Consider the following 16,869-nt stretch of genomic DNA (forward strand, 5'->3'; position numbering starts at 1 on the left):
AAGAACAGAAGTGTTATAGGTGGTTCAGATGCAGCAAACCCAAGGGATGTGTCCATGTTCCTTTTACAGGGTAGAGGCAGCTTTTGCTAATAGCCAAACTTGTTTAGTCTTTTTATAATTTTATGGTCATGAATTTTTAAGTGTAACATGCTAACCGGGGCCTGCATAGTCTGAGATGTAGCTGTTTGGAATTGCATGGTCTGACCTTGGGGGGAATTTTCTGGGACATTCACTCCTGGGAAGATTGTGGCACATCTGAGTCCTCCAACCAGCAAACTACCAAAATTTACTTTTAGAAAAACTTTAGAGATGTGATCACAATTACTTATGATTAGTTACTTAAGTGTATTGAGGCAGTATGTGTTTTTGTTGTTTTTCACAGGAATGCAGAGTCCTGTGAAACAATTTATTTCCCTGTCATGTTGTCTCACACTTTCAGTCCCTCTGAACCAGAATGAATGAAATGAACTATAAGTCTAAAGCACCAAACTTCAAGAATGACCATAAAATACAAACGACTGACCTTTTAACAAACAATTTAAATTCTTCAAGCATAAGTATTGTTTTCTCTCTTGTCCAGTTTTGTGTTTGCTGGCATCTGGATGTGAATCAGGGTATAAAAACTTGACAGTTCTGTCTGATGTCTGACCAGTTATGTGTCGTTTGTTTGCTTCAGTGACACTTTTTTAATTATAATTTTTATCTCCGTAGACTTAAAAAGCAACAACGTGTTTCAACAACTTTCTGCACTGACCCAACCCTTGCATCACATCTTGAAATCTACATTTGTGATGCTGCCGCTGCCAAGCGCTAGCTGATAGGATCACTTGTTGCCACTAGGTGTCTCTGTAGCATTTCAGCTGCTCTGGGTGATGTTAAGGGCTGAGAATATTATTTCATAATTATTCATCATCAAGGAGAGTCGTATTATAGCCACGTCTAGTCTGAGGCACATACTTTAGCCTGTTTCAGAGGCATGTGGATGAATCATTTAATGTGAACTCTGTTCAAACTGCGGATACGGAGTTATCCTGTGAAATCATCTCTTCAAAAGCATCAAAAGCAGAAAAGAGAACTGGCTTGAGATTGCAATTTAACTCATGGCTGCGACTGCCTTGGATGTTTCCACGAAGGAGTTTTATTGGGTATCTGCCGGCAGGTAAGACATTTTAGATCAGAGAGAGGTGAGAGGAGAGAGCAGATGGCACACAGGAGGGGGGGGCCTGGCGCCCGACCTGGACACTGTGCTGGAAATCTGAAATTTGAATAACAGTTAACAAGATGAACAAAATGTTTGAAACAATATTATGCAGGTTACCAAAAAGAAAACATGATGATGTTTTGAGTATGTGTATTGATGTTTTTAAGTGCAGCAAACTACTTCTAATATAAACACAACAGACTTTTTTTCCTCTGAATATCTTTTATTGTTCAGTCTACATCAGTCTGTGCTTAGACAAACTGCCTCCAATCTTTTCATAGTTTGTAGGATACATTTATGACCAAAAACACATTTCACACTGCTACAGATTGACAGAACTGCCATATTGAATGTTAAGATATCTATTTACTGTCATGCTGAGTGTTTTTATCAGAAGTAATGACTTACTGATGCTGTTACTGCTGCTAGTGTGGCATCTGGCATTATAATGGCATCTATGAGTCCTGATGGATGGACGGCATTCCATAGCATTGTCCTTCTATGGTAGGAATTTGCACTGTAATTTACAGTTCAATGAAACTGGACCTTACATCCTCAGCCCAGCGTAAAACAAATAGACAAACAATGTAATATGTTAATCCTTTGTCGTAAAAATCATATGCATTGATACTTTCACCAGTCCTTGAGCACAATGTCTTACGCTTATGCTTATTACTTGTGCAGTATTTGAAGATAGTAAAGAGCTATGATCGTATAGAGATCTTAAAGTATCTACAGCTTTGTATATCCTTTTGGTTATGAGGATTAGCATAGTCATCCTGTACCTAATAGTATTTCATGATTACAATGTATATAAAAAACCTCCGCAGAGTGACACTTTTGTACATGTTGTGTGTCTCTTTTTTGTTTTGTACATAGCTGTAATGGTTAGCTTTTATTTTCACATTGTCTTATTCTGTCTCTCACCATAATTTATGGCAACTTCTTTGTAGCTTCACTTTGGCAGTCAAATCCAGTGGTGCAGATGGAGGACCGTGGCCTCCCCTGGTCAAACAACGAGAGTCGTTTCATCCCAAGACCCGCGTTCCTGCCAAGCCCTACGACGGGCCGTCTTGTGCAGCATAGTTCCTTGTAGAGTCTTTGAGTTTGTGGTTAGTGCTTTCGCACTAACCAGTGTTGTGCTAGTTGGTAGAAACCCCCTTATCTTGCTGGTCTGTTTAAAGGCCATTTCACAGTTAAGTCCCAAGCAGCAGTCTTGTTCAGGGGCAGGGTGAGAGATGCCAGAGGCTCTGAAGGGCCAGTAGTGTTGGCACATTCACTCCAGTCACTCCGATGCTAGACCAGTGGTTCCTGAAATTTCCCTCTGCTTACCAGTCCACAGCTTTTCAAGCTCCTTCTACTTCATGCCATATCTGATTATTTTAAGCTGCAACTTAAGCCAGCCTCTCTGTAATCCTCATTATTAGGAAACACTGCACTAGCCAAAGTAGACTTTTCAGCATGTAGCTAATACGGCTATCTCTGCTGTAAAACTGGCTCTTTGAAGTATTTCCTACAGCAATGTCAGAGAAAGTTTTGTCGTAAAAGCTTGTCGGCCATGTAGTACATACATTTATACATCTGATGTTAGCTGTATTAGCTACAGCTGGTAGGCTGATAAGGTGTTTAATAGCTGACTGGGGTAAAGAACTGTATACACTGTTGCCCTTCAGGGCCCCGGGACAGACCTTGACCTTTGACATCAGGGTCATGAGCCATCTCTGGGAGAGGCTTGAACATCCACAGGCTTCGTTCAAAATATGGACGCCGAGACGCAGGTCAATGAGGAAAGATGAAAAAGTATCCCACCACGGTCTACATTTACTTAAAGCAGTTAAGACTTGGAAGGTTTTCATATGAACAGGCAAAGTTGTCATTTTGTTAAACAAATATTCAGTGGAGGATACTTTTTCGATCTTGTAGTCCCTTGTGCTCCCCGCAGCCTTGCTTCTCAGCTTTCTCTCCCTCTCTCCCCTGCCATCTTCTGGCTCTTCGCTTTCCTTCACAGACTGTTTTTGTCTGGCAACTCTGCCTCTGGACTGCGGGGGAAGTAGACTGTGGCTTTGTGCTCCTCGTAGCGGTCGATGTGCTTAAGGTGTACCACCATATGCAGGGCATAGGCTAAGACGAGGAGCAGAATCAAAGATGTCACCAAGCCCATGAGGATGGCTGGTGTCAGGAAAGTAGCGCAGTCACTGGCCGATGCAAACTTGTCTGACTGAACATTGAAGGCCTGGATCTGGAAGAGCAAAGAGAAGCCAGAAAGATGAGATTAGGCTGAACTAAAGAGGACAACTGGCTCTTACTGGGCTTACCAAGCATCGAGAAACTGGGCAGATGGACAGGTTGAGACAGCCTAAGCAGATGGCTGAGCAGACAGAGTGGAAACAGACTGACAGTCTGCCAAACAGGCAGGAAAAGGACAGACTGACTGACCTATGGCCGAACAGGTGTAGCACGAAGGCAAAAAGCTGGCAAACATGCACACGTATAGAGACCAGGACAGACAAATGTGCAGACATTATTAGAAGAGTTACACAACAAAGGCTGTGCCCTTTGTGCGACAGTATACCTGGAAATCAGTGAACGTGATGTGCCAGTTAGCAGATGTGTCAGTGTGGGAGCTGGGCACTAGCAGGGTGTCGTATTTGTGCAGGCTGCTGACGTGCTGGCAATGGTAGGAGGAAGTGGCAGGAGCGTAGACCTCGCTGGCATTGAATGTAGCCTCTTGGGTCCAGTTGTAGTGGATGTGGACGCTGTCTAGTGTGAACCAGTTTTGACCAGCTGCCTCGTAAAAAGTATTGGACATCTGTAGTCTGGTGGAGGCACAGTTCAGTTTGTTAGATGCACAGTCCGCACACGACCACTTACGCTGTAAACTGTACGTTCGAATACAACAATAATGTTGAATGTGATAAATAAAATGTAGGAAGTTAGTCAGTGTGTTTTTACCTTATTACAAGACCTCGCAAATCCTCCACGTCACCAAACTTTAAAGAAAGCCTTCGGCAGAAAAAGAAACGTAAACATTTAACACAGAAACCCAGAGGAACCGTCAGTGCAAGATCAACTTCCTTCTACTGCCTTGTCTGATAACAAGGTTGTGAAATATAATGCATCATGCACAATGTTAAAGCAACTGCGCAGTAAGGGGTCCTCAGTGACTTACGTAGCTTTCTCTTTGGTGCAGATGGAGCCTTTAGTGTCCACAGGTGAGTTTGGGTTAAAGACCCTTTCAGTTAGATCGATGAAGGTGTGGTTCCTGTAGCGGATAGCGAGTCGCTTTGCCTTAAACAGAATGCAAGTCTTCCCGTTGTAAGACACGCTCAGCGGGCCATAAGGCCCCATCAGAGACTGGAGCAGCTTCCTCTTACTGTGAGAAATCCCAGGATGGTGCCAGTTAAAAGGCTGCCAACATATGAAGAAAGTCATTAAGCACAGGAGCAATTTCAAAAATGACAGTAAATCTGCAGAAAAAGCACGAGTAGCTGCACTTTTGCATTCCCAGCTTCATCCTTCTACGCTTTCTATATGTGCTTCTCCCTGTTTCAAAGGCTGGAAGTGGCTGTGACAGTGTGTTCAATAAATAAGTTAATCTAGAAATCAAAAGAATTTCTATTTGTTGAAGCCAATCAAATTAACCTCTTAAGCCCCAACGCCCCCTGATACGGGGGCAAAAGGCAGGAGATCAGTTAGGCTCGGGGCTTATGAGGATAATAAAATATTCTGTAACCTGTGATTACTTTATATAATTATATAACGTGAGCCAAACAATTCGACAGTGTAATCCACTTATTCATTGTAAAATCATCTAAATGAAACAGTATAAAGTTTTGCTTCCCCCCCCCCCCCCCATAAAAGCAGACCCTGGTGGATCCAGCTGCTCAACAAGGAAACAGCTTCAGAGACCATAAATCCAACTTATCCTATTCCTTCATCTGTGCAGCCGTTTCTGTCACCGTTGCTCTTCCACAGCATATGTCAGCGTGACACGTGCATACAATCGCCAACCAGCTCCTGATTTATTTCCACACCAAGCGAGCTTGACTTAGTGCACAAGCTACCGTGCCTCCTTTTTATGCATGCAGTGATATTTGATTTCAAAAGGGCAATTTAAAAATCACCTTTCTGTCAAGCTTGTCATCATGATTATAATTTCACTCGTTTCACTCGGTTCAGTGGACCAACCGCCACTTGAATGCTAAATGAGGAAGGAGCTGTGCGTGGAAAACAGGATCTTTCTGAATTTGCAGACATTTGTGTGGCAGCTGTTCTGCTGGTTGTGAAAATAGTAACTGCCTCTCTGTCTGGCTTTTTAATCTCTGTGCTCAAAGGCTACATGTCACTGGAGGCTGTTTGACTAAAGCCAGCACTAATTTACAATATATATATAAAGACGTAGTCACACTGTGATATTACTCTTAAATAACTGGGTATGTGTGGCAATTTTCCAAAACATTTTAAAACTAGTCGTTACTATAACAGTAATGATATAAAAATCTTTATAAAAGAATCAGTTCACCAGTATTAACTGATACAACTGGATGCAACAGCGTATGCAGCATGTTTATTGCAGAATTTTCAGTGGCAGCAGTCCTGTGTGTGGGTGGCAAAGATGTTTTACCTCTGGTGAATATGAGACTACAATATTCCCACATTCAAGGTCATACAGTATGGCTGAGTGAGCATGCTCTGTTTTGTTTGCGAGCATCCTAGTGTGTGTTTCGGTGTGTATCTGTATGTGCGAGCGAATGGCTGATGGTGGAGAGAGCCAGGCAAGAACAGAGAGACTGTACCTGCAGTATTCTCCTGAGTGGGTTTTCCTCTTCGGGCGTCAAATAAACCTCTTCACTTTCTAAGCCGTACTCACCATCTTGACCTGAAAACACGCACACGTTACCGCATCGTTGAAGATGTTGGTACACAAAAAAGGCTGCTTGCAATACTGCGTTACAGATTGCAACATAATCGTGGAAGTTCGCACGATATTAAACGCACACAGTCACAAAGAGGCTTTGTGTGCACCTCATTGCTCAGGCTCGTATCTATTTCCAGCTGTTTTGCGTCATCACACTGACTCATCGGCAGTTTATTTCACAGTTACGGTGCTAAGTGTTTACAAATACTGTTTATCTGGATCCAGAAACATACGTTTATGTAACGGAAAAGAATGTTTTCATCGATTTTCCACCTTTGTGTCAGAGAGCATAAAAACAGCAGCACGTCTTCCCACTGTGTGCACGGATCGTATGTGCTCCACACTTCATAACGCTGAATGTCTCCAGTGTTGGAAAGAAATGCATTTGTCACGTCTATCCAACACATCAGTGTCAAAGTTACCATGGCAGGTTTGATTGAATCAGGCCTCGTGTCACACCAGATCTGTTACTTACTTGATGTGACTCTTGTTGCTTGTTTGGGGTTCTCTTTGCTGTGGGAAAGACAGAACACACAATCAGGTCCTGCAACTGCAACACAAAGGATCATTTTTAAGACTTTTCTTTCGTTAATAATGCTTCAATCTGTAACAGCTGCAAAAATCCATTTTCTACAAACACAACAAACACACAACAACAACAATAAAAAAGGTCGGTTTACATAAAATTGAGTATTATGCAAAAACATGTGCATTTTAATGTACTGCGTGCAACTAAATGTTCCATGAAATACAACAAAACGAGCTGTTTTATATATCTAACTGATATGTTTTATGTTTTAGCATTTAGACCAAAATGCCACCAAATGCAAGGTTCATGCCACAGCTGCTCTAAAGTAACATTAATGGTAACTAACAAAATCACATTTTAAGTCTCTGTAACAGCTGATTCAGCAGTATGTAAAAGCTTATTAGCTAAAGTGATGTTTTTAATGCTAAAATCTAATTATTACTAATTATAATCTATTATTACTGCTATCAAAGAATTTTGAAATTTACTGTTATACAAATAACAGCTGAAAAAAATAGTGAAACAAACTTTATGCAGTTATTTACTTGCATGGCTGAACAGACAATGTTGTTTTTTAGTTGTTGCATTTTATGCTGAGTAATTCCAAACTTCTCTGAACGGTTTAGTGTGCCGGTTCAAATGTGGGTGTAAAAACACGAGTTCAGCTTGTTTTTGTCTAATGAATAACAAAATCTTTCTGGTTAGACTTCTAAAATAGTCTTTAAACAGGCGAAGTCATTTCCAAACAGGTAATTATGCTTCTGTAGTCTGTTTATACGTGTATATGTGCCATATTTAAAAGACTTCTTTCCATGTGGGAGCACAGAGCACAACGACACATTTACTCATTGTATTGTTGTTTGTCTGGTGTGTGGCTTTTTCTATAAATGTGTCTTTGATTTGGGACTGACCCACACTGTGTACTGGGAACAGATTTTTCCACACCTTTGTCCTTGCCCTGCTGCTCTTGGTCTATTTAAACTCCACACAGCCTGGACTTCTTAAGCTCATCCTGATCCTTTTAACTGTCTAATCAAAGACGTGATACAACAATTGGCTTACGAAGTGGCGCTAGCTACTTCTGTTTATTGCAGCGGTCCAGCTAGAAGCCTGATCGTGACCTGCCCTCATCCATTATTTGGACTGGCTTCCTAAGCTAGAGAGTTATAATGGGCTTATAAAAGTTAAATCCCAAGATCTGTTGGAGTGAGTATTACAATTAACATCTGTCTTTTGGGTCATCACCTGTTACTTTAGTCACTTTCTCAGCTTTGTTTGGCAGCATTTCAAGTCATTTTATGAACTGCAGTACAACAAAAACAATGCATGGAGGGAACTTCTGTCATTATCTTTGTTATTTAGTTGAATATCAACGCTGCAAATTTCTTCTTAAAAGACAGAAAGAGGATGACCTGAATATTTATACAACGTTTAAATGCACAAAAGCCAACTGAAACATCTGCTGTGAAGGACTGCTCACAATTATGTTTCAGACAAAAGTGCAACAACCTCCCTTAAATCCTGTGATAAAAAGGGGACATGAGAATTTATTTTCTTACAGTTTATTTATTATTATTATTTACTTATTTTGGAGTTAAAAAATGCAGATTTATTTCACACAATTTTAATTAGGAGCCCAAGGTGAAGGTGGGATACTGAGCAGGTAAGCAGACAGCTGACAAATGAAAAGGAATCAGACGGTTAGTCTGGGAGGAAGCTGCCAGACATATCAGTGCCAGGAGACTGGAGCAGTTATTTGGCCGTATGGTGCCGTTTCCACCTGGGCAATATGGTGTAGTGAAGTGTCAGATGGATTAGGATTAGTGGTAAGAACAGGCCAGGTCCACTGGGGCCCAAGTTATGAGCGACGAGGCCCAGAACAAGATGAAGAGATTAAGGACTGATGTCAGAGGCTGCAGCGTTTAGAACTGGAGACTGCATCAGACCTGACCTCTGAAATCGTGACTTCTGTACAGAGGTCCAAGCGATTTGAACTTTGGCCATGACGACCAATTCAATTCAAAACATGGCAGGAAAATGTGTGTGAAATAAATATCTCCTTTCATTTTTATATAAAACTATATCAAATCATTATTAGAGATATATGACCTCACTGTTACTTATACAACAGGTTGTGTTTTGTTCCATGAAATAACTTTATAATTTCAGGTATATGGATAAAAAAAATATTAAAAAACAAAACATGAAATTCTGCAATAAGCTTGTGGGATGAAATACGTGGACAGAGACTCGGGCTTTCTGTGCACAGCAACAGCACTGTTGACGTTTCAGCTTTCTTGCTACAATCCTGCAGTTATCAGGTGAGCAGATGCAGGAATAATAATAATAATCATCAGTTCAGCCGCATCGGCATGATGATTTCTGCTGAATTGTAATGAGTACACGCTCTCGTGTCAGTCTCATTTATAACACACGTGTGCCAACTTTTACATCAAGTCCAAGTCGTCCTGTATTCTTATGTATACATTCCAAAGGACTCGCTCCCACGTACTGGCTCCCTAAGCTATTGTATGAAAAACAATAACAGGGTTTATGTATATGGTAAATCCAAATATTTATATTTGCCTCGGTGAATGCTGGGTAAGCATGACTGTATGAAACAGCTGCCAAAAGCACTACATTTGGCAGCAGGCAGCTGCAACTGAAACCTCACTACGTGGTAGACACTTGGCTGCTGCTCACTGACTGCCTGCACTAATATTGGGGACATATATGATATTATAGCTACAAAAAGACTTCAAAAAGCCTTTAATATCTGATATATATTTATCTCTCTGATATTCATTACGAGTTAATGAAAACATTTCAGTTACAGAAACACTCAGATGAACTAAATCAACCACAAGCAAATAAGGACGTCTTCCTGCACATCTTCCCGGGCCTCAGCTGGCTGATAGGTGCCAGAGGAGGCTGCGCAAGTGTGCAAGTGCTAACTAAAGCCCAGCCGACTGTTCCTGTGCCAGTTTCACGATATCAGCAGACCTGGACTTCTGCAGCCCCATCATTGGCTCAGCCGGTCACACGGTGCCTGAGTGCTGAACAAACCCTTTATATAATCAAAGCCAAGCCTGAGCCACTCCTTGGGTCCCTGCAGTCCCCTCACATATAACAAAATAAATAAACCCCCTGCAAATGTTCAAACGTGCTCCCATGCATTATTCGTGTCCACTTTAACAGTATGATGATAGCCTCAATACATAATGATGACAATCTTAAAATTACAGATATTTTCAGCACTTCAATCTATCAAGCCTACACGTGGGATCTCAGTCGGTACATGTTTACTGGACATTCTTGCTCAAGCGTGCAGATAGCTGATTATCTCGGCTCGTCTGGGCTTCTGCTGTGAGCTGCTGAGCAGAGAAAAGGTGTGGTGCCTGAACCCAAACTTGTAAACAAGTCCCATTAGCTTCTGCTAACACAGAGCGCTGCACTGTGATGCTCTGTAAACCACGATCAGTCCACCCAACCCTTTACATTCGACAGCCTTAGTACAATGAGTTTTAAATACTGTGGTTCATTCATCTCACAAACTGAATTTTTTTATTCAAAATGCAACAAAATGATGAGAGGTAACATTTCTTTAACAAATATATATGTATCCACTAATTTTAGATCTCTCAGCCTACAATCACTGTCATTGTGTAGCTCAGCTGTGCATCCAGTGATGTGTTCTAACTGCTCATATTTCCTTGTATTATACCTACATGAAACTTCAAACCCAGATATGGCAGCATTTCACAATGTACAGGAAGAACTTCTATTGCTGGCTAACATTAATGTCAGAGCCATAATATTTTTTTAGGCATGCAAAACATACTCTACTTTCAATTGTTTAAAATTATTTAATCAGACAATAAACGATTATCCCTGGCAAGGCAGGAAAACATGTCTTAATCCCAGACTGTGCAGGTGTTGGCCTATTGATAGATTTATTAGTACAGATTAAGATTTGGGAGTTGGTTGGAGTCTGGCTGCTATTTCTGTGGAGCTCTGGTTGTGCTAGAGTTGTGCAAATCTTCCTACTCCTTTGAGATCAAAGGGTTAAGGGTCAGGGCAGCAGTGCTGAAACGTTATGAGTGCATTCAAACAGGGACTAGAACACACGATTGTTCACTTTTGACCTGATTTTTTTTCATTTTGTAAACACAGTACACATTTTTATGATTTTAAATAGTTAGTGAAATATTCTACAATTAGCTGCTGGTCTTTTTAACCCTTTAATCTTTCTCCAAATAGGATCACTCAACAGTCGTCTACTGGAAATCTAGCACTTTGACCTCTAATCTCTATGTTAAAGTCAGGTCAAGATACATTTCAGCACATGCTGACTACAGAACGTGATGGATACACTTTTTACAGTTACAGCCACATGACTGACAAACAGACTGAAGCAAGCATGCGTGGGACAGTGGGTGCAACTTGGAGCCTTGATGAGCTGTATATCGTATACTTGCTCTCTGTTCTTTGCAAAAAACACCGTTTTATACAAAACAATTTATATTGACAGGTTTTTGTAACTTGAGAATAAATTTACCTTAATATGGAAAAGCATGCAAGACATCTTGTGCTATTCTAGACACCACTGGGAATTATAAACACTCGGAGGCTATTTTTCACTGTACAGTGGGAGTGATAAAATGCAAGTGTGATGTCACAGACTCAAGATACTGTGTTACGGAAATGTTTGAGAAATGTATCGGGACGTTACTAATTTAAAACTGGATTCCATGGATAACTGAACTAACTGAAGTTTGATTAAAACATAAAACATTAAAACATGATCTTCTGATGTTATGTTCACAACGTCAGAGGAGCATGTTGTGAAGGTCTCCAAGACTTCTTAGTCTTGCAGCATAAAAAGGTCCAAATAGAAACAACATTTTAAACACTTCATATGAACTTTAAACTGCAGCTACAGAACCTCCTGCGTTTGCTCTCTCAGTGTGTGATTTCCAAAATTACAACTTCATTTGAATCCTATTAGAAATTTATAGTATATATGCAAATATATATATTTAAATTGCCAAAGGTTTACTGGAAAATTTTGAATATTATTTAAAATGTATTTAATTATAACATGCTTAAAAGTTTAGATATTTAGCTATAGACAGATTATGATTTACACTAAATATGTCTATGGCTAAGAGCTTTATAATGCTGCGAAGCTCTAGGCTATTAAACTTTGCCACTTCCATATTGCATCTGCTACAGTACCAGACATCACTTCACTCACAATGTCTCGTTTCCTGCCTTTTGTCTTGTCATTACTTTCCTGCAAAACCTTCTGTCTCACTGTACCTTTCCTTCTACGGTTCCAGTGTTATGCTCCACTACAAGGCTGCTTTTATGTAACAGCATTTCGGAGTGTGTCAGCGCTGAGACCGAGGCTGCGTCTGGGGACCAGAGCTGTTACGTTGCAGAGTTACATACAAAGTTTGATCCAGGCAATAGGCTCACAAACCCCTGGAGATGTTTGCGCAGCCTTTCTCTGTCAGAGGCTATCTGTCTGGGTTTTACGACTCCAAATTGAGCTGGAATGAAAGAAATCCCGCGAGAATTCTTATATTAGGCTCTAAATCCAAGTTATTTGTGCCCCTGACTTGCAAACATGTGTACAGATAAGATTGTTCGTGCAACAAATGAAAGCATCGCAGTAATAATCTCCCACCCCTCCACAGTGTATTACCACACTCAAAGTGCAATAACAAGGGAAATCATTTGAACTATGATTAAAGAGCACTGAATGAGAAACTGTGGCTCTGAAGCATTTGTGCTATAGAGGATTGTGTGAACCATCGTGCATGGCATAGTTTCAAGAGCCTTACATGGATTTGGCACCGTATTATAGGTCTTTGCTGTGATGTCTCTGTAAGCAGGCAGGAACTGGCGCTAGCAAAAGCCCTGGCTGCTTGCTCGCTGCTGTCCCTGTCACACTGTTGTGAATGCCTGTACATCTGAGCCCTGAATATTTTATCCAGATTTGACCTGCAGGACTGCATGTGCATTATGCAGACATAGCTGGCTAAAATTCTCCTCTCCACTCTTCCTCTCTCTCTCCCCCTCCTCTCTCACTGACTGCATCAGTAAACAGACCCCAACAGACCATCCCTGATGCATCCTCTCCACCCTGTCCCATCCTTGTTTACCTTTCCTTCCTGCTTCCTTGTCTTCTCTTCTTTCTCCTCTCCTTCCTTCCTCTACCTCTCCTGCGGGCCCACTGCCCCAACCTTATATAGCTTCCTCTTGCCAGACCAGCACTACTGTACAGAGACAACAGCCCCATCCGTGATCGATGAGCAGCGTCTGATGCAGTCCCCAACACTGAGGCAAACAAAGCCTCGCACCTCGGCTCTTTCTGGCACACCAACACTGCCCGAACCAATAATTTGAGGCATACCCAAGGTGAAATGTCCAAAAGCGTTGCAAAGGAGAAAGAGAGGGGCGACAAAAACGACCCTAAGAGAACACATCAGCATCTCAGCATCCCTGCATGCATCTCCGTGTACCCCTCCCCCTCCCCTACACCCCTCCTCTGTTCACAGCCTTAGAGATGGATTTACCTCCTGTCCAAGATCTCAGGCACTTCGTCATAGGTAAGTCCTGGCTGTGCTTCTTCGTCGTGGAACGAGAGCCCAGGCCGGCTGAGAGCGGACAGCAAGGCGAGGGAGCAGAGGAGGAATGCGTGTGCAGCCATTGAGACAATAAGAGGAGACTGCCGCTGGTTGCGCTCCGCTTCATAATCTGCTCTTCAAGCAGCGCCCGAGACCCAGCTCCTCTGACTGGCAGGCACCGCGGCCAATCAGCTGCGAGCAGAGTCGATCGGTGTGCGTCACAGTCCCCCACTCCTCGCTGCACCTTCTCTCCTCTCGCCCTACTCCCTTCTCTGTCATCCTCCCTCTGCTGCCTCTCACTTTGCTCACCCTCCCGCATCCATTCCTGCGCTCTCGGTCTTCTTTCCCCTCTTTCATGCTCACATGGCTGCAGGCACGCCACAGAGGCTCAGTTCTTTTTTCATTTCTTCAAAAACATTTCATCATACCTATGCTACCAACAAACAAACAAACAAATAAATAAATAAATAAGCACAGTGGGCACAGACGTACTCACACGTTCGGCCACACACGTTGACACGCGCGCCTGCGCACACGAACACACGCGCAGACTAAACGGCCACACTCGTATCTCTGTGGAAAATCACCTGAGAATGACAAGGTCAGGTTGTGTAGGAGGACAGCAGGATGTGGACATGTCTTTAGGTGGCCGAAGGGAGGGGGGGAGACACAGAGCCAGAGCTGCATGACCTAGATCGCCAGTGCGCTGCCACAGTAGCAGAATTAATTCATTTGATGTGTTGTTGTGAGCACTGAAGAAGGCCCGAGGCTGAGGAAATTGTCCACTGAGGCTGCAAATATGGATGACAGAAGCAGCTGAGCAGCCGTGGGTAAGACGAGAGCGAGGGTCCAGCACTGAAGACCCCCACGGCTGATTCCGTTTCCTCCTCATTATCTAGCCCGCATGCGTGAGACGCCGCGGGATCTCGATACGTCTTCTCAAAGGCCTATCTTTCATTTCCATATCCCATGATGGGATGATTTTCGTTAAGAGTGGTTATATAACTGCATGTGGTGACCTAGTATCGTGGTAGATTTTCACATCGATGCGTGGTAATGATTCATAAGAACGACTGCCAAGCGAAATTGTGGATACCCCGTCGCTTTCTTTCATAAAGCAAACATCACTCTGGTTCTCTAGAATAATAGTAGTGTTCAGTAGCTCACCCTCCTTTGCAGATAAAGTCTGCACACAGATAGATAGATAGATAGATAGATAGATAGATATGTGGCTGTGCATGGTTTTGTGAGTGACGTGTGTGTTTGTGCTAAGGCTAAAATATTGCTGAATGTGTGAGAGGTCAGCTATGAGACAGACTTTTGCCCATACAGTAACAGGAGTTGACCGAAGGCTGCCTCAGCCCTCTACAGTGCGTCAGCCTGCCTCGGTCACTTCAGCAGGCCACTGTGTCAGTCTACTGCAGGGAAAGTGCAAACTAGACTGTCACTGCTGCCATCAGAGCATGACAGCATCACAAAAGACAATCAGGTGTGATGACTTCAGAAGACAGTATTACCCAGTGATGTCTCGTGACATTAGCCTCAATGCCATTCCGCTCTCGAGGATGGTCAATACAGATAGTTTAGCTTGGAAAATGGAGAAATCGCAGCAGCGATTCATTGAAACATTTGCAAAAATAAATGAAAATGCAGTATATAAGGCAAAAATTGAGTTTCTACCATTTAATGAGCTTGGAAGTCAATATTTGTTATGACCATCTTTATTCTTCAGCACAGCCTGATCTCTCCTAGGCAAGCTTTTTTGTAATTTCCTGAAGCAGTCTTCAGTGATAGATCTCCAGGCTTCTTGGAGGACATTCAAAGCTTTTCTTTGGGTGTTGGCTGCCTTTTATTTTCTTCTCTGTCAAGATGATCCCACACTGCTTCATAATGTTGAGATCCAGATTCTGGGGAGCCCAGTCCATGATTGTTAGTGTTCCACTGTGTTTTTCTGCACCGGCAGTGCGTTTGGGATCATTGTCATGGTGAAAATAAAGCCACTATCAGTCCAAATGGTTTTGCATTGTGGATTAAAATCTGATGGTACATTTCTGTGTTCACAGTTCCATCCATTTTGAGAGACCCCCAACACATTTGACTAAAATGCAGCCCAAAACCATGACCGAGCCTCCACTGTGTTATTCAAATGGCTGTAGGCACTCACTGTTGTCTCTGCTGACCTCCTATGAACATACTGACCAGGACTGAACCCAACATTTCAGAACTGGATTCATCAGTCTATATGTCTCATTGGTACTGATTCTGAGTCCAGTTCTTGTGTACTCTGGCATACCTCAGCCTTTTTCTTCAATGTTGCCCATTCTTACTAATTGCTCAGCCGCTCTTTCACTGTTACCTTTTTGATGAGCCTTCAGTGAACAACAGATGGATCAACTGAATAAATCTCTCAGTCCCGTGTCGGGACTTTGTTTTACCACTTCTTTTGTTCTCCACTAGTCTAGTTTCCTTAAATTGTTTAAGGACATACTGCACACCAAGATTCCAGCTGATAGCTCTTTAGAAATGACCTTGATGAAGCAACAATATTATTATGTACACATCCAACTATGTTATCTTTGGCATTTTTCATAGACTCAAATAAAGAAATGCAAACTTTTTAGTTTTGGACAAACTGTTAGTACCAAGTGCCTAAAAGTGCAGTTTAAAATTGGCTAAAATTATAGGAACTGACTGAAGCAAAATATACACAAATGTAAAGCTAAAGACTGTTTCACAGCACAAAAAGCACATAACATACAAAAGAATGATCTAACCACAAAAATATTTAGTACAGTTATGCAGTCGACACAATCCAAAACATTTTCTTTAGCACATGAAAAGCTGAGCTCTTGAGGGGGTTCAGGGTTTTGCTATGTTGCAGTATTACTTACATTACTGAGTCTGCTCAGTCAGACTTTAAGCAGGAATGTTGCTAATAAATTCTGATTGGTTAAAAACACACAAAAGCCTGTTAGGGCATGGTTACTGCATTTGATTACTATCAGCAGAAGTTGTACAGTAAGGAATCATTGACAATATCAGGCTGTTGATTCAGCCCCACAGTCCTCTTCGAGGCTTTGCTGCTGCTGCAGTGGGATTGGCTGTAAGGGGATGTTTTTGTCCAGCCCTGCTCATGATTTTGTGTTTTCGCCCGTTCTTGGTGAGTCACACAGCTTTTTAGATTATGAAACAGATCGAACATACAGAGCTGGGGGTTACTGTCTATTTATAGGTATGATCTCATATCCAACTTTTTAATCCTGCTTTTGATGCTTACATGGAACATTGAGGCCTGCAATACACTGGGTGATGTAACAGGTTAGTGAGGGGTTTTTAAACCACTCCACAGCATGAGTGGATGGTGATATATGACTTATAATCTATCAGCCATGCATGAGCATCTGATGTCTGCAGTCTTTGAGCTGTAGCACCATCAATCAGAGTGGTAAAGGCGGTATTCATTAAGAGGCTTTGAGTGTTCGACGAGGGTAAGTGCTTCACCATAAGCACTGCAGTGTATTGATAGTGTGGCATGCACGCTGCATAAGTGTGTGTGTATACCTGTTATCAAATGTGTGCAGCGATC

At 42.1% G+C, this 16,869-nt stretch overlaps 1 protein-coding gene across 1 annotated transcript; it reads right to left on the reverse strand.

The window, feature by feature from the left end:
• Window positions 1-1,413: 1,413 nt before the first annotated feature.
• atp6ap1lb (ATPase H+ transporting accessory protein 1 like b) lies at window positions 1,414-13,830 on the reverse strand. Its single transcript, XM_082519438.1, has 7 exons — window positions 13,233-13,830; window positions 6,595-6,632; window positions 5,998-6,080; window positions 4,371-4,609; window positions 4,154-4,204; window positions 3,774-4,017; window positions 1,414-3,440 (listed from the first exon to the last, which is right to left on the reverse strand). The coding sequence occupies exons 1-7, from the start codon at window positions 13,364-13,366 to the stop codon at window positions 3,204-3,206; spliced, it is 1,026 nt and encodes a 341-aa protein (XP_082375564.1). The 5' UTR covers window positions 13,367-13,830; the 3' UTR covers window positions 1,414-3,203.
• Window positions 13,831-16,869: the final 3,039 nt, after the last annotated feature.

This window comes from Aulonocara stuartgranti, assembly GCF_965226115.1.
Source record: "Aulonocara stuartgranti genome assembly, chromosome: 20".
Lineage (NCBI taxonomy): Eukaryota > Metazoa > Chordata > Actinopteri > Cichliformes > Cichlidae > Aulonocara > Aulonocara stuartgranti.